Raw genomic sequence first — 18742 nt, forward strand, 5'->3', positions numbered from 1 at the left:
AGTGGTTGTTCCTGACAATGTCATCCTTAGTGACCCAGAGGACTCAGAATCTCATGCCTCTTCAAACTTACGCTGCATGGGCTCCCTGGTTCTACAAAGCCTGCGAAAGGACCAGAGGAAAGTCCCACCCCTTGTAACGTCACCGACCCAGCATGCACCGGTCCATGATGTCACAAGGGGTGGAACCACCCAGGGAAGACACAGGCGTGGCCCCGCCCATTCCATATAGAAGAAACTATCAAACTCCGAATAGGGTTCCCTTACTCTGAATGGCGGCGGCGGCAGCACCAGAGAGCTGATACGATAATTGGCTTCGGGTGCCGACATTGCGGGCTCTCTGATAAGGTAAGTTCTACTATTTAAAAGTCAGCAGCTACAGTATTTGTAGCTGCTGACTTTAAATTTTTTCATGGGGAGCGGAACTCCGCTTTAAGGTGTCAGCATACCAAGACATTATGGACGATTTCATGCTCCCAACTTTGTGGAAACAGTTTGGCGATGGCCCCTTCCTGTTCCAACATGACTGTGTGCGTACAGTGCATAAAGCAAGACATGGATGATCAAGTTTGGGGTGGAGGAACTTGACTGACCTGCACAGAGTCCTGCACAGTCCCCATCCCCGGCTTTAGTAGAACGTGAATGAACTTTTTATTCTCATGAGCAGGAAGGTGTGAACCTTTCTGTATCTCATTAAAAAAGGAGCATATTACTTCACTTGGTTACCCATAGCAACTACACTCCTCTTCTTGCCCTTGCCAAGTTAGCCCTTTGTAGCAGTGGTGCTTCATACCCTATAGTATGACACTCCATACTCCAAGAGACACTGGTTCTTTTGGAATTAGCAATTTTGCCACATTCACAATTCACTGCAGCACGCTGCCTATTTATACTCCCCTGGGTACCAATTTCCAATACCATCTCTATAGACACTGATGACACCCAAATCTATCTCTCTACTCTATCTCTCTACTGTCAACATGGATGTCACACCACTCACTCGTCAACATGAATGTCACACCACTCACTCAAACTAAGTCTTTCTAAAACCGAGCTGGTAATATTCCACATCCCCCCCAAGTACCTGTGCCCTCCTTCCTGACTTTTCCAGAAACTCATTCTGACACTACCTCACTAGGTTCCGATTCAGGCGAGTGGGATCCTCCTGACAGCAGCAGTGTTCTCTGTGCAGCCCAGCTTCCGCAGAACCTCTCCCTGGCTGGAGCTCAGCGAAGCTCCCTGAAGATGGGCTCCCCATGGCACATCTGAGTGACTCTTCTGCACTTTTTGAATATACCATGCTCTGCTCTTTGGGTTGCTTGGGAGTGCATTACTTTATGTTTACTAAATTAAGTGTTTTGAATTTGCTATACTATATTCTGTTGGGGGGGGGTTTGTGTTTTGCACGTCTCTGAAGCTGCCTCTCTGGCTACCTAATAGTACTGGACTTTGGTGTAGAGCAGTTGTATATCGTATAGTGGACTAAGAATTTTTGTTTGTGTTTGGTGTTTTTTTTATCTTATAGTGTCTGGGCACCTATAAACAAACATTCACATAGCAGTGCTATTATCCTATATATAAAAAGTCTAGTCCCTGGTACATACTGTAGCTCCGAATATAAAACTAGGAACAGTCAAGTTAGTAATCATATAAAAGTTCACCGTCAACATATACATCAGAGTTTAATAAGGGAACTTCCCACCAATTGGTGAAAGGATAGATTACTTCTATCAAACGCCACTGACACCGGTTCGGTCCACCGAAGTGTGTCAGGAGATGAGCCAGAATCGCCCTCCACAGAAACTAGGGTAGTGAGGGTCAGCATTGTATGTGCCCTTTGGGTGGTGACTATGGCCTCCTCAGAACTCTCGCTCAAAGTAACATAAAAGTCAGTCTTTTAGGGGGCAGATATTCCTTTTTGGTTTCTCTTCCTTCGGCTAAAATGGCCCCTCTCCAGTAGAATTCTCACTAAGATTTGAGGGTGATGGAACAGTCTCTATTTCTGAGACACTTGCCCAAACTGAGGGAGCTTCATGATCCTCTGAGATATAAATTTCGAGCCTCAGGTCTGATGGTGCTTGAGCCTGTTTCTACAGGAGAGGATGAAGTGGCATCCGTAGATGTGGATGGCCATAACCAGTTTGTGTAAAAAATCTTCCTCACAGCTTTATCTCTCATCTTCATCTGATGGTGGATGTTGGGACCTGGTAGATGGAACTCATTTAGAAGACAGACTATGCAATGGAAGGAATCTTGATCTGTTTTAAGATCCAGTACAGACACTCTGATCAGGAACTTTAGCTCTCACTGCATTTCCGGGGCTCTCGATCACCACACTTAACTCCCAGTGGCCATTTACCTCCTGGCACCACTAGGTTGCAATAGCAGGATCCATAATGGCTGTCTCTGGCTCATCTCAGCTTATTGCTTGCAGAAAGAGAAGAGTCCCGGACAAGCCCCCAGATTTAGCACTTAACCCCCCCCCCCCCCCCCCGGAAGTCTTTGATGACGGTGGGTCCTCTGCTCGATCCACTCTGGCACACTTGGTGTTAGACTAAAAGTAGTTCACACCTGTGTAACCTAAGGGTTAGTGGGCCCCCATTCTATAATAATGCATAGAAATATGGGAGGTAAATTAATTAAATGTATTAGGCCATGAAAACAAACATGGGATGAATCAAACATCTTATTAAACAGACTTAAGAGCACTATAAAGGGGAGGGGGGGGGGGAGGCAGTCATAGACCTACTAGATGGCACTCAAAAGACTATCATAAAGTTAGATTGAACCATAACAGGAGCAACTTGGGTCTCTATAACTGCATCAAATATCTCATAGTTACATAGTAGGTGAGGTTGAATAAAGACAATAGTCCATCCAGTTCAACCTGTGTAGGTGTGTGTGTGGACGTATTAATTTCTCATACCCCTGTTAAATATGTTCAATAGAATAATAGGGTCAATGTGTGCACACAATGCATATAACCCCAGCAGTGGGTGACAAAATGTATTCCTAGTGTATGCGGTACCCCTTGAATATGGTGGAAAGAACCTGGCACTTACTAACGAATGTTGCCCAGCTTCCGGCAGGGCCCTTCTGTCCCGTTAACAGCGTTAGTGGCGAATGTAGATAAGCAGCTGGGTAAGAGCAGCCTCAAAGTCATTAACTGGATGTGATACGAGATTGAGATAGTTCAGCTCACCACTCCCGAGTGAGCAGGGGAAGAGTTTACGCCTACCTGCTCTGTCTGAAGTGCACAGTACTTACACAGCTTCCAGTGGTGGGGAAGAAGTAAAGAGCAAGTACAGATACCAGCAGCCTGCCAATTCACTTCTCACAGTTGGGAGGGGGGGGGGGGTGTTATTAGACCACAGGGGATCATGAGACCACAGAGCCAGCTGCACCTGGCTCCATTAGAAAATAGGAAAAAGTCAGAATGTGCTGAATCAGGACTGTAAAGTGGATGTCTAATGATTTCCCACTGAAAATCTCGCAATGTTGCAATTGATTGAGAGAAATAGGCAGGGACATTGTCATAGTGAAAGATGACTCTTCAATGAAGCGTTCCACAGAGCTTTTTAGCTAATTTTCTCAAGATACTTATATAATAAGCAGATGTTACTGTCCCCTTTTCCCTTGCAAAAAATCAACAGAATTCCCTCAGCATCCCAGAAAACAGTTCTAATAATCTTTTCTCTTGCCTGTCCAAAAGCTTTTTCTTTGACGGGACCCTTTCCTCTGTTAGCTAGTGATTGCTTCGGCTGAGCTTTGTCTTTAGCATCATACTGTTAAGGCCACGTCTCATCTCCAGTTACAATTCACTTCAGAACGTCCTGTGGATTTTGATTTCATTTGTTCAAAATCTCCACTGCTCTGGGCTTTTGCTGATCTGGGTGCAACAGTTTTTGGTACAGAGCAGACAGTTTGCTTTTATGCCGTATATATCTTTGGTCACCCTCTTGGTAACCACTTAAGGACGAGGCCTATTTTTGATACTTGTTTACAAGATAAAATCATTTTTTTTGCTAGAAAACTACTTAGATGCCCCAAACATTATAGATTTTTAGTAGAGACCCTAGATGGAGATCGTTGCAATATTTTTTAGCACACCGTATTTGCGCAGCAGTATTCCAAACGCAATTTTTGGGGAAAATTAAAAAATAAGAAAACAGGAAAGTTCACCCAATGTTTTTTCTATATTGTGAAAGATAATATTACGCTGAGTAAATAGATACCCAACATGTCATGCTTCAAAATTGCGCGCGCTCGTGGAATGGCGACAAACATTGGTACTTAAAAATCCCCATAGGCGACAATTTATAAAATTCTACAGGTTAGAAGTTTAGAGTTACAAAGGAGGTCTAAAGCCCCGTACACACGTACCGATTGTCAGCCTTAAATATTCGGCCGACGACCGATCGGCCGATTGTAGGCTTGTTAGTATGATGCTTCCGACAACGAATTTTCGGCCGAACAGAATCTGTCGTGCAGACTTTAAAATTTTTGTTGTCCGTCACCAGAACGGCCGATTGTTCGCCAGTCAGTACAGATTACGGCCGACAGACAGCAGATTAGCAAGACTGGGCATGCTCAGAAAAGAAAAAAGACAAGGAAAGTTAACCATCACATGACATCACTTCTGCAGTCGGCTGTTGTTGGCCGACAAAATTCGTGTGCAATCTTTTGCAGTTTTCAACAGACACGACAGCCCTGGACAAAAGACGGCCGATCGTTGGGCCGACGATCAGTACGTGTGTACGGGGCTTTAGCCTCAAATTATTGCTCTTGCTCTAATGATCATGGCGATACCTTACATGTGTGGTCTGAACACCATTTACATATGTGGGCGGGACTTGGGTATACGTTCGCTTCGGCGTGCGAGCTAACGGGGACAGGGCGCTTTCATTTTTTTTTATATTTCCTATTTATTTTTACACAGTTTTTTTTTTTTTGCTCATTTTTATTCCTATTACAAGGAATGTAAACATCCCTTGTAATAGAAATAAGCAGGACAGGTACTCTTTGTGAGATCTAGGGTCAAAAAGACCTCACATCTCACATCTACACTAAAAAAAAGAAGAAAGAAAAAAAATTACTGAAAAAAGAAAGCGCTTTAAATCGGCTGCTAGGAGACGACGTTTGACGTCACTCCGGTCCTCCAAGACCATAGAGTCAAGTGGGAGCCATCTTGCCCTCACTCAACTTCCCGTCTGTGAGGAGCGCGGACTGGATCATCGGTGGGTCCGGTAAGCGGGGATAAAACGACCGGGACACGGCGGGAGGGGGTCATCTCTTCCTCTGCACCGTAAGGGTGATCATGCAGCGAATCCACCGCTGGGACCACCCTTATCTGAAAGAGGAATGCCCGTCGTTTTGAAAAATACCGGGGTTATGGCAGCTATCTGCTGCCATAACCCCGGTATTTAACGTCAAAATACCAACGCAAATCGACGGCAGGCGGCCGGTAAGTGGTTAATTATCAAACAGCATCAACTTTTTTTCCTGATGTCAATCTTCTTCCAATTTGATCTGACCTCATGTAAATTTAAAGCGGAGTTCGGGGCAAAAAAACATTTTTTACCTTGAAATACCCCTGGGACAGTCAGGGCTAGTGCATTTAAGCAACGATAGCCTCTGAACTGTCCCGTTTCACTTACCTGTAAGAAGGAATACTTACCTTGAAAATGTCTTGTCCAGCGCTGCCATCTCAGGTGTGGGCAGCTAACTAAAGCTGGAGCGTCCCTCTTCGGTGACGTCGGAGTCCCAGAATGCCCTGCTCGTCATTTCCGGGGCAGGCGCGTCATCCCTTAACAGCTTCTGCGCATGCCCAGAAGCTGTTTAGCAGGGAATGACGCGCCTGTACCTGAAGTGACGAGTGACACCGGTGCAGGTGCATTGACTCCTGGGATTGACGACGCTCATCTCCCAGGAGTCAATGCAAGGAGGAAGTGATGTCGGGGGCCGCAGAGGGAAGAAAAGAGGAAGGTAAGTAGATTTTTATTAAAAACAAGGTAAGTGAAAAAAAAAAAAAAAAAAAAAAAAAACAATTTTGAATTATCCAATTCTTTTTCAGGTGTTTTTAAGCTAGCGGACGGTGCAAAATTCATTTTTAGGGTGGAACTCCACTTTAACACCAATATATGCCCCCATCCACAGGTTCTTTACTATGGGTTCCACATTTCAGATTTTAATCCTTAAAGAGAGCAAAAATTGGTTTAACATATCAGGGAGTACTGAGTTACAAACCTGTATTTTATTTAACACAGATATTTCCTATGATCAGCTCCTTCTAGTGGTCATAATATAGTATTTTTCTGAAAGACCTCCATAAAAGTAAAAATAGCGCAATACGACATTATGGCCACTAGAGGGAAGCCAATCATAATATCTAACAAAATAAATGCTGGATGAATGCTGATAACAACAATTGTCCAAAAAAAAATAATTACACCTCTAAGTGTTTGTAAAAGCTTACACCACAAAATGTACTCAGCCAATGAAAGGTAATGACTCCATTTTTATTTTTCTACTGCTATCAATGGCCAACACGGTACAACACTTCATCCATGTCTCTGGTGATCTCTGATCTCCTTATGAAGTGTTTCTTACATGATGAAGATCAGCCATGGAGTATATCTGAGGTGTAAATCAAGGTGTGCTTCTTCTCCAAATGAGAGCTGTGATGTCCAGCAAATGTCTTCATATAGAAGACATTTCCCGCACTCGAGGCACTAGTACACCTCGAGGGTTGTGTGGGATCCCTGATGTACAGGAAGACAGGACTTCAGTGAGGAACAATTCCCTCACTCAGGACAGGAAAGTGGCTTTACCCCCCTGTGAGACCTCTGATGTCTGTAAAGATTGGATTTTACTGAAAAACACTTCATGCACTCAGGACAGGAATACGGCTTCTCTCCCGTATGCAATCTCTGATGTGTGTAAAGGCTGGACCTCTGTGAAAAACTTTTCCCGCACTCAGGACAAGAAAATGGCTTTTCCCCTGTGTGAGCCCTCTGATGTCTGTCAAGGCTGGACTTTTCTGAAAAACATTTTCCACAATCAGGACAGGAATACGGCTTCTCCCCTGTGTGAGATCTCTGATGTGTGAAAAGATGTGATTTATGTAAAAAACATTTCCCACACTCAGGGCAGGAATACCTCTTCTCCTTCGTGTGAGAAATCTGATGGGTGGAAAGACTAGACTTGTCTGAAAAACATTTTGCGCACTCAGAACAGGAAAAAGGCTTCTCACCTGTGTGCAATCTCTGATGTCTGTGATAAAAGGATTTGTCTGAAAAACATTTACCGCACTCGGAACAGGAATACGGTTTTTCCCCCGTGTGAAGCCTTTGATGTGTAACAAGATGTGATTTTTGCACAAAACATTTCCCGCACACAGAACAAGAATATGGCTTCTCCCCTGTGTGAAACCTCCTATGTATGAAGAGATGGGACTTCACTGCAAAACATTTCCCACAATCAGAACAGGAATATGGCTTCTCACCTGTGTGAAACCTCTGATGTATTTGAATATTGGACTTTTGTGCAAAACATTTTCCGCAATCGGGACAGGAATACGGTTTTTCCCCCGTGTGAGACCTTTGATGTGTGACAAGCTCTGATTTTTGTACAAAACATTTCCCACACTTGGGACAGGCAAATGGCTTTTCCCCAGTATGAGATCTTTTATGCACATTAAGATTGAATTTTGAACGGAAACACTTCCCACACTCAGTACAGGAGAACCTCTTATCTTTTGGATTAGGGCCAAAGGATGGTCCATCTACACTGTGTGGATTTGAGGTAGCCGGGTTTTCTCCTGGACTATGCTGTGTGATGTCCTCATCTTCTACTTTACAGTCTGGAGACAAAGTCAGACAATCCTCTGAGGTTTTCCTCATCTCCCGTCCATCAACTAAAATAGAAATAAAAAGATTATTACTAAACATGAGCAGATTGGTTCCCCTAAACTAGGACTCCGCCCACATCAGGCAGCTTTGTCTCTGAGGATCTTATAATTCCACCCTCCAGGTAACGAGTAAATGGGTCCTCAGGCTTTCCTACCAGCTTATTTCTTTATTCATGGACCTTAGTCAGAGAGTGTGGAAACAACGAGAACTGTCTTTTATAGGAGTGACAGTGATAAGGAGATTATGGTGCGAGTTTCCTTACCTGTTCCTCCCTGGTATGAAACTGCAGGGCAAAGGCCCACTAGAGTTTAGAGCAGGGGTCTTCAAACTATGGCCCTCCAGTTTTTCAGGAACAACAATTCCCATCATGCCTAGTCATGTCTGTGAATGTCAGAGTTTTCCAATGCCTTATGGGATGTGTAGTTCCGTAACAGCTGGAGAGCCGTAGTTTGATGATCCCTGCTTTAGAGAGTGAGGAGCATGGGAGAACAACGAAGAATAAAAAGCTGGGCTGATGCTGAAGACCACCATCATTGGGTTATTGACTCCTCCCTCACTATCACTTTCTGTTTAGGGTTCCAAAGTTTGAGGATGTTATCTCATTATTTTCAACATGTAAAAGTCTGCGCTCCAATCAAATCATGAGGTATAAAAATGATCAGCAGGTAGCAAATGGATGTAACAAAATAAAATACTTTATATACAGCAGATGATAATAAGAGTGTACAACTCTGGTTTATCAAATGTACTACATTATTGTATATGATTCAACAGTTAGGGCTATAAGGTATTCGAATTATACAATGTACAACACAGAACACAGTATATAGTAAAAGGGTCAGGGGTACAAACTGTGCAATATAAATTATATAATGTAATGGTCAGGACTCATAATATTGGTATTTAGTAAATCCGTGGAAGCCTAAATGTTTACTGGAGACAAGTTGCAGAGGTCCCACACCGCTGCCCCCCATCTCCTGAGACTGCACTCAGTAATTTGGGTCTGAGACTATACAGACACATTGGGGTGGGCCAGAAGCAGATCTCCCAAAAAGGGGAAATGTTGTAACCCGAACAGCAAACCCCATTGAAGTCTACGGGTGCCGAACACGAAAAATCAAAAGTGCCCCCTTTCAAAGCTTATTTGCAAGTAATTGGCCAAAAAAAGGGATATGGGGGTCTGGGTACTGCCCTGGGGGACATGGATCATTAAAAAAAAAAAAAAAAAAGACAATTATTATTATTAGGGGCAGTGATTTTAATCATGCTTAAAGCGGTTGTATACTCAAAAAAAAAAAAAAACCCTGCAAGACAAAGGCATAATGAGCTAGTATGTATCGGAATCTGGAAGCCCCCTTAACAAGGGGCCCCCAGATCACGCCCCCCCCCCATGTGCATGGGTATCGGGTACATAGTAGTACCCCTACTTATTCAAACAGTTTTTTACAAATCCTTTATTAAAAAATAGTGTCCCTCGATGTAAATCCATCGTCAATCACACCGCCCCCGAAAAATATAAAAAATTAAAAACGCTCTTGCCTCCTGGGAGGCCTCCCGCAGAATGCCCACTTCACGTTTAGACATTTCATAACTAGGCAAGGGGCACTGCCAACTGGTTATGTCACCCTGTCCCAGTGGCATCGCACGCTTCTGGTATTCCATTCACCGGGGAAACCCATTGACAACTGATGCCTTTTTGGTTGTTAAGGACGCCGTGGCCAGCTTCCTAGCCCTGCTCCTTACAAACCAGCTTACGCTGCGCCCTGAATGGGGAAAGCTTTGCCCAATCAGAGAGCAGAATGCACTGTGAAGTGCTCAGTGCATTGGAGGGCTCCGACTAACACCCTGCAAATTCGGGTGTTCAGCGAACGGCCAAACAAGCTAATGTTCGGCCCAAACTCATGCTCAGGCCAAAACTGTTCGCCCATCCCTACAGCCATATGCCTCCACCCAGCACAGCCAGCAAACAACAGAGCAGGTGACCCTGGGAGAATTGCTCTGTCAGGAATTTTACTAGACCCGGGCATGGGGCAGAAGACCCAAGGCAAATGTCCCAGGTGCCTAGGTGGAGCAATGCTAATGGTGAAAATCAACATTTTGCTGCCAGAGGAGCCTCATAAACTACATAAATCCAGTCTAGATACATAAATTGTGTCTGCAGCACGGAGAATGAAGATTTTACAAAAGGAATACAGGACAGGGAACACAGCTCAGGAAAGTGACCAGGGTATTACAGGCTGATATCACCCAGTCCTTGTACTACTCTGGACCAAATCAGTGAGCGGTATGGGTGAAGGAATGTATTTAGTGTTAATGACCCACCTGTGCTGATCCCTGTAGGAGTGTCCTCGTCTATAATTGTCCTTATTATTCCATCCTCCTCCATAGACTGCTGATCATCCCTCACATATGTCTCTTCTTCCTTAATCTCAACTTTTATAGCTATCAGATCTTCATCCTAAACCAATAGAAGGATGGACAATAACATCAATAAAATATAAAGCAATAATATTGTGACATCACACATTGCCTCCACAAGTCCATGTTCTAAGTGCTCTGTCCCACCAACCTTGTAATGGTGAGGGATGGTGTGATCTTCCTGTGTGGAATCCCGGGAATACAGAGGACGGGGACATCTCTCTGGTGGGTTCCTGGTATTAGGTGGCTCCATCATATCCTTGTGTCCTTCTGAAAACTTCTCCATCACTCCATAATCCTCATCCTCCTCTTGATACTCTTCTTTGACAACAATATTATAATCCCCGAGGTTTACACTCTGAATATAAAATAAAACATTTATTATAACAAAACACTTGTGTATAAATCATAGCTACCAACGATCGTTATGCATCTACCTGATGATGGTGAGGGATGGTGTGATCTTCCTGTGTGGAATCCCAGGAATACAGAGGATGGGAACATCTCTCTGGTGGATTCCTGTTACTTGATGGCTCCATCATGATGTCCTTGTAGAGATCCTTGTGTCCTTCAGAAAGCTGCTTCATCGCACCATACTCCTCATCCTCCTCTTTATACTCTTCTTTGACAACAATATTAAAATCCTTGAGGTTTCCACTCTGAATGCACAAAAAGACATTCCTTGTAACAAACACTCCTTCGCGTAAATCTTAATTATCAGTGTTAGTTCACCGTCTACCTGATGATTGTGTGGGATGGTGTGACCTTCCTGTGTGGAATCCCGGGAATACAGAGGACGGGGACATCTCTCTGGTGGGTTCCCATTACTGGATCCATCTGTAGGAAACACACACACTGACTGAATACATTGGGGTTCATTTACAAAACTGGAGAGTTGAAAATATGATGCGGCTTTGCATTAAAACCAGTTTTGTCAAACTTAATTGAACAAGCTGAGGTTAGAAACTGATTGGCTACCACGCGCAGCAGCACCAGATTTTGCACTCTCCAGTTTTAGTAAATTAACCCCATTGTTTCTATGTGTTTATCAGATGATGGGGGATCTAGGTGGATCCTCCGTACTGCTCTCTCCTTTACAATAAAGTCTCCTCTTACCCGGTGATGTGAGGGGCGGCTGATTCTCCATCATGACGTCCTTGTAGAGATCCTTGTGTCCTTCTAAATACTCCCACTCCTCCATGGAGAAATAGACAGTGACATCCTGACACCTTATAGGAACCTGACACACACAATGATACAGTCACCATCCAGACACATCCCTTGTCTGTTACTGGATAATGTCCCAGAATTCCCAGCACCGCTCACCTCTCCTGTCAGCAGCTCGGTGATCTTGCTGGCGACTTCTGGAATCCTCTTTTTTTTTTCTCTATTCTATCAGGGAGGGAGGTAGAGGCAATGTGATGGTCACATGATTAACAGACTTCACAAATTTCAAAAATCTACATTTAAATAGAACAATCAAATAGCATTCCCATAATCCCCCTATCCTCTCTGGTCAGGTCTGTGTTTTAATATTAGGGATAAGATAGTGGTCATGTGACCTTCCAGAATCCTCCCCTCCTCACCATTCTGGAATCTATTTATTAAAGCCCCACTTAAGCCTGGGATATATGCAACCACACAGAGCTCCCACACCGTTGGTTAAAAGTTTGTGTCACGCAATCTGACATAATTAAATGCACCACAGGACCAATGGTACTGCTTTGCATGTGACAATGTCAAGGATCTGCCCAAAACCTAAGATCATTTTAAAAAAGAGAAAATAGATGGTTGAAAGGACATTGGGTGGAGGAGCTGTGATATCAGTGTGATGTCATAGGATTCTCTAACTCCAGATGAAAGTATATTGGTGGGGAGGAGGAGCTGTGAGGTTCAAGTGATATCAAATGCTTCTCTGACTCTGGATGGAGTGACCTTGGAATGAGGAGCAATGAGGTTAGTTTGATATTATAGGATGGGCTGACTCCAGGTGGAGGAGTAGAAGCTGCACAGCTTCTATTGGGAGTAGAAGCTGTGGGGTCAGTGTGATGTCATATGTTTCTCTGACTCTGGATGAGAGGACATTGGCATTCGGAGCTGTGAGATCAGTGTGATGTCATTGAATTCTCTGACTCTGGATGAAAGGACATTGAGAAGAGAGGTTGTGAGGTCAGTGTGACATTATAGGATTCTCTAACTCTCGATAGTAGTATATTGGAAGGAGGAGCGTTGATGTCAGTGTGATGTCATAGGATTTTCTGACTCTGGTTGGAGAGGTATTTAGGGTGTGAAGTGACTGTATGGGGAAAATCTATGAGTGGGGGTGGGTTAGTTAGGGAGGGTGAATTTCAGTGGCAGTGTCTGTGGGGTGACAAGGAGTTCAGGTAAATTTAATTGCCAAACTGAAGTCAGGGTGGCTGTAATTTTGGATAAAGGTAAAAGCCTAGTTTAGTTCACATTACTCAGTGAAGCTGCAATTGTTTAGCTAGGTATTCTCGGTGTGCTCTGCTGCTGCCAGTCTGCCTGATAGGAGGGTATGACAGTGGGCACACGCGCGGGGATGTCAGTGAACGAGCGGGGGCGAGTGACGTACCCATACGTCACTTTGCCCAGGAGAGGCTGACTGCCGCAGTATATAGTCGTGCGGCAGTCAGCAAGTGGTTAATGTGCCCCGTCGCCGTCAGCTCGCGCACGAAAGAAAACGCATACGTAAGTCGGGCCCGCAAATGAAAACGGTGTTCCAACCACACATGTGAGATATCTTTGCGATCGCCAGAGCGAGAGCAATAATTCTAGAAAAAGACCTCCTCTGTAACTCTAAACTGGTAACCGTTAAAAAAAAAATTAATGCGTCCTGGTATACAGGACTATAGAAAGAGTCCATAGCATGAGGAATAGGCTGTGTTTTGGAGTTGTGGAAAGACCAAGCATGCAGCTAGGATTTCCTATTGTCCTATTCACTCCAGCTATCCAGTGTAAGCTGTTGACATTCAACTACCGGAGCTAAGTATTATTTGATATTTTGGAATGTTGGGAATAGGAGTGTACGTTAAGTTGTGGTATTTTGTACAATGTTTATAGTAACTTTTATGTGTAAGGAAATTTGTGTATTTTGATGTCCAGTAAAGTTTTGTTTTATGCTCTTGGTATGTCTGTTCATTTTAAATATTCACTAGATATTTCAGTGGCTGTCCAGTATACCTTCTGTAAAGGAAATTTGTACATCCTGTATATTATTGTATTATATTTTGTATGTATGGCACACTGCACTCATTGTGCACATGGCACTAATAATGTTTTCATTACATGTTTGCATTCTTTCGAGTCCTGATTAGAATTAGCCTGCCTATGTTACGCCCCTTGTTACCCTAAAAGTACAATTGTAATAATAATGTGATACCTTGGTAATCATGTGTATAAAAGCTTTCAATTGCATCAAATAAAGCAGAACAGTTATTTTGGAAAGATGCCGAATGGATCTTTTGTGTCTGCAGTAGTTATTAATTTGGAACCACTAATCAATATGAGGATAGGAGTTGCCTATCTATAAAATGTCCAGAACACTTCATTATAAATTTTGTTGTTGATACACCTTGTGACAGCAAAAGGCAGTTTAACTGACAATTGCGCGATCGTGCGACGATGTACCCAAATAAAATTGATGTAATTTTTTCCCCACAAATAGAGCTTTCTTTTGGTGGTATTTGATCACCTGTGCGATTTTTATTTTTTGCGCTATAAACAAAAAGAGAGCGACAATTCTGAAAAGATATATATATATTTTTCACTTTCTTATATAACTCAAACTTATATAACATTCCCCAAAAAAAAAAAAAAAAAAATGTAAAATCTAAATTTCTCATTCTTTTAGACTAATTTGTATTCTTCTACATATTTTTGGTAAAAAAAAAAAAAAAAATCTATAAAGTGTATTTTAAAGCGGAGTTCCGTTCCGGGCACAAAATCAATATTTTTTTTTTGTGCCCGTCCGCTTGTTCCCCTTCACCTGAAAAGGAATTGGATAGTTAGGTTTTTTTTTTTTTTTTATTTACTCACCTTGTAATTGAAGATCGAATATACTCACCTAGTCTTCACTTCCTCCCTCTGTGCCGCGGCTCCGCCGTCACTTCCGGGCTTGCACTGATTCCTGGGAGCTGAACTTCATCGTTCCCAGGAATCAATGCGACGGCACCGGCCCCGCTCGTCACTTTCGGGCGACGCCGCATTCCCCTGCTAAACAGCTTCTGGGCATGCCCAGAAGCTGTGGAGGAATGCGGCGCCGCACCGGAAGTGACGAGAGGGGCCGGTGCAGGCGCATTCTGGGAGAAGAAGACGCGGAAGAAGACGCCGAAGAGGACTGCGCCGGCTTCAGCTGCCCACAAGAGAGATGGAAACGCTGTGGAAGAAATTTTATAAGTAAGTATTTCTTCTTGCAGGTAAGTGCGAACCGGGACAGATCAGAGGCTAGCCATTGTGGAATGTACTAGCCCTGACTGTCCCGGGGGTATGTTTGTTGAAAAATGATTTCTGTGCCCGGAACTCCGCTTTAATTGGTTTGCGCAAACGTTATCTTATCTAAAAAACTAGGGGAAAGATGTCATTTTTATTTATTTTTTTTACTAGTAATGGCGGCGATCAGCGATTTTTAGCGGGACTGTGACATTGCAGGGGACAGATCAGAGCCCTAACTGACATTTTTGACACTTTTGGGAGTACCAGTGACATTACTATAGTAATCAATGCTAAAAATATGCACTGTTACTGTAATAATGACACTGGCAGAGAAGGGGTTAACCAAGGGGGGAATCAAAGGGATCATTGTGAGCCTAGGGGAGTGTTTTCTAACTGTGGGGAGAGGGACATGTGAAATGATCATAGAGACCTGTGACCCTATATAGAAGGATCCCAGGAGCTCTGTGATCATTTCAGTAAGAAGAACGGTCGGATGTGTTTACAACAGCTGACCGTCCTTCTCTCTCAGCAGGGAGCAATTGCGGGTTGCGGGCGGAAATCGCAGCCCCCGGTCCCATGGATCGGCATCCCCACTGCCTAGTGGGGGCGGGTGCAGGCTCGCCCCCCAGCACCACTCCCGTGAACCAATGTACCAGTACGTCGATTCGGGCAGCAGAGCCAGCCTGCCGCAGCATATATGCGGCCAGCGGGCGGCCATCAAGTGGTTAAAACTGTCGCTGTTGGCTGCAGAGTACACCGGAAGTGACATCGTGACCCAATCAAAGCTAATTCCAGGTTTGTTCGGGTCTCTGGCCAGCCGGCGGACGTGCTGGCTGGTCGCTCGGGTCTCCTGGTGGGACAGCAGACCTGGGCGGAGCGGCAAATGTCCCCTCCCGATCCATGTGATAATGACTGAAGAGGCTGCTGAGCCGCATTGGTTGTCATCACATGGAAGCGGACCCTCCGCTCTAAAAACCGGTACCGGGGTGATGCCTCTAGCTGCAGGCATCACTCCGGTACAACCACTTCCTCACAACGACATACAGGTACGTGATTTTGCGGGAAGTAGTTAAACAAATGGTCTCTCAACCCCAATACAAAAAGAAGCTTATTAGAATATTCACGATTCACGCAACACTCAAAAACGAATGGATTTGAATCAAATCAGATCATTCGTTATGTTATTTTTGGATGTTTCAAAAATTAACAAAAGGCCCAAACTATCGCAGCATGTCATTCAAATTAATATAAAAGGAATTCAATGTTTTCGGTACATTTTATTTCGGATTAGTTGAAATTTGTTACTATTGTGATTCAGATACATCGGAATCACACAAATTCCGTCCGCACGTGTCTAAAATCCCCCATCGGTAATAAAATTTGTATAATCCGTTAATATAGACTGATGAGGGGAGAAGGTGATTGGTGGGAAAGGTGACACATCTTCGAAATGAAGAGAACGTTCCAGCCCCGTAAGTGGGGGAAATGTTCTGACCCCGAAGGGGTTAATCTAGGTTTCCACAGTATATATGTGTGTATCATCATCTGCTGGAGATAAAAGATGTCACAGTGACTATGGAGGAAGAGGACGAACATGACGGGCGGGGGGTTACTGGGTGTAAATAGAAAATAAGATCTTATTACCTCCTCTGCTGCCACTTCCAACAATGTCTTCTCTCTACTTCCTTCTGATTAACCTCTCCCCCGAGACTTCTTATTTATACCTGACATCACTTCCTGTCTGTATTCTACAGAGACTTCCTGTCTGTCTTCCATAGAGACTTGCTGTCTAGGTCAAAGTGAGATCGCCATCTTGTGGAAATCAAAGGAACTGCAGCCCCAATAAACCTCTCATAGGTGTACTTTTAATAAACAGAGAAAAGCCGTGATCCTGAGGATCACGACTGATCTCTGATGAGTTACCGTTTAGTTTGCTGAGATGAGGAGCAGAGAACATGTTCTTCTCTTCTCATCACAGTACATGACCGTTTCTGTCACAAACGGCCAGTTTAGAAAAGTGAGATCTGAAGATCACACAGCCGTTATTCTGAAATATCTCCATTCCAGATTCCCCAGCTCAGAGGTGGAGAATCAGGGGGAGAAGCTGTGTGATCAGAGGAAGAAGACTTCTTTCTTCCGATATATCAGCACCAGTGGGTTCAAAATTAAAAAATAAAAAAAATATATATATATATGTATATATGGTATGTATGTATGTATGGGTGTATGTATATATATATATATATATATACGGTATGTACTGGTATATATATATATATATACTGTATGTACTGGTGTATATATATACTGTATGTACATATGTATATACACTGTATGTATATATGTATGTATACTGTATATGTGTGTGTGTATAGATCGATAGATATTCAGTAAGTTTTCATGTGTCAGAACATGTCATTACGAGTGCTTTTAAACTTTGGTTTCACTTTTAAAACTTGGCAGCACTGTAATCTCACAAAATCTCGTGAGATTACAGGCAGTCCACCCAGTTATACAGGGATCACGGCCGTTTTCAGAGAAAAAAATTCTCCTCTGATCACCCTTTGGGAATTGAAGTTCTTGACCACCTAAACTGGGTGCCAGAGTTGATAATTTTTCTCTGAGAATTGCCGAGAAGTGAACTGAGAGAAAGCTTCTCAGTTTACTAAACGTACACCATAGTGTGAACACGGCCTTGTGCCTTGTGTGTATGTACTGTATATCCTTATAGATGGGTCATCGTCACTCCCACCAAGGGGGATAGAAATATATTACTGCCTAGTCCAGCCTTTCTCAGCCAGAGTTCCTCCAAAGGAGTTCTAGTGGGTTCCTTGAGCAATGAACAATTGGCATCAATGATCTGTAAGGGAATAGTCTTCCCACTGATTACAATGTCATAGTTTTTTTTTCATTTAAATTTTTATTCGAATAGAAAAAAGCTGCTAAATGGCCATGTATGTCCATATATAGAGAAACACCTTCATCCCAATTAAGGGAGTAGTCTGAAGCAAAGTGTTTCTGGGGGAAATAGAGCATCACACAAAGTTATAACCCATTCAAATATACTCACGTTTTCCTTATGGTCTTCTTCCCGGTCTTCTCCTCGTTTTTCTCTCCGGCCGGAAGCTGGGTCTTTTGATGACGCTCGACTTCTTTCTTCTTCATCCGCCGCCATCTTCGCCTCGGTGACTCAACGATCCCAGGAGTCACTGCGGGCTGCGCCGGCCTCCACGCCCGGAGTCGAATACTCCCCCTGACCTAATTTATGCATATATGCGCTGAGCTGAGCTGTCATTGGCTCAGCTCAGCAAACGCCGATTGGAGCGATGTCCTTGGAGCTCGGCAAGCCAATAGAAGAGGACGTATTTTACGAGGCGGGGATAGGGAAATAGGTGCGAGAGGAGGGGGCGTGTAATATTATAATTTAGGGAGGGGGCCGAGCGGAGGAGTCACAGGGGGAGGGCAGGAGATTACCGGAAGAGATGAGCGGGCATGCTGGGAGAGGTAGTTTTATCATGGCGGCCATAGAAGAAAACCCGGGAGTGCTGAAAATTTCGGGAGGGAATAAAAGAATAACCGCTGGGCCGATTTTCTTGAAAGTGGCAACATTGAAAAGGTATTTCAATTGGCTAAATTCTGGCATTTTGTGGAATGGGGCTTCAGACTACTCCTTTAAACATGAGGAAGACGCAAAGAATTGCCCAACTCCAGTGGTGGAAGACGCCAGTCCACCCTATATTGAGTAGGCCATCGAATCCACGACGTGGGAAGTCAGAGAAACAATAGGAGGGGGGCTTAGCAGGATTTTAATGGTGTTTTACAAAGATTTATAAAGACGAAGCAATAAAAATAAAGAATTATTTTATTACATCAAAACAGAAATAACATTAAAAGTGCAAAAGACAGAATGAGTATATCCATTCAAAGAGCACATGATATGACAAGTAAATACATTATAACAGATA

At 43.6% G+C, this 18742-nt stretch overlaps 4 protein-coding genes and 1 pseudogene across 6 annotated transcripts in view; 2 read left to right on the forward strand and 3 right to left on the reverse strand.

The window, feature by feature from the left end:
• The window catches only part of LOC309550764 (oocyte zinc finger protein XlCOF29-like), a 251054-nt gene extending 239326 nt beyond the window's left edge, over positions 1-11728 (reverse strand). Inside the window, exons 1-3 of the mRNA XM_082251099.1 lie at positions 11652-11728; positions 11442-11565; positions 11065-11162 (exon numbers count right to left, since the gene is read on the reverse strand). Coding sequence (XP_082107225.1) covers positions 11065-11162; positions 11442-11526 — 183 coding nt within the window. The 5' untranslated portion in view covers positions 11527-11565; positions 11652-11728. The remainder of the gene's footprint in view (positions 1-11064; positions 11163-11441; positions 11566-11651) is intronic.
• LOC309550683 (uncharacterized protein) overlaps positions 1-18742 on the forward strand; it is a 3164715-nt gene that overhangs the window by 2892214 nt on the left and 253759 nt on the right. The window lies entirely within an intron of this gene.
• Positions 1-18742, reverse strand: part of LOC309550793 — a 1525103-nt pseudogene that overhangs the window by 1180661 nt on the left and 325700 nt on the right. Inside the window, exons 6-7 of the transcript XR_014226173.1 lie at positions 10763-10984; positions 10477-10683 (exon numbers count right to left, since the gene is read on the reverse strand). The product of XR_014226173.1 is annotated as an uncharacterized misc_RNA (transcript). The remainder of the gene's footprint in view (positions 1-10476; positions 10684-10762; positions 10985-18742) is intronic.
• Positions 1-18742, forward strand: part of LOC309550693 (uncharacterized protein) — a 217615-nt gene that overhangs the window by 116453 nt on the left and 82420 nt on the right. The window lies entirely within an intron of this gene.
• On the reverse strand, positions 6716-10451 carry LOC309550057 (uncharacterized protein; the record flags this gene model as incomplete). The annotated part of the gene is made up of 3 exons (XM_082250524.1): positions 6716-7858; positions 10230-10365; positions 10431-10451. 3 exons carry the CDS (start codon positions 10449-10451, stop codon positions 6801-6803), a joined length of 1215 nt encoding a protein of 404 aa, XP_082106650.1. The 3' UTR covers positions 6716-6800.

Source organism: Pelophylax lessonae, assembly GCF_965119305.1.
Source record: "Pelophylax lessonae genome assembly, chromosome: 3".
Taxonomy (NCBI): Eukaryota; Metazoa; Chordata; class Amphibia; order Anura; family Ranidae; genus Pelophylax; species Pelophylax lessonae.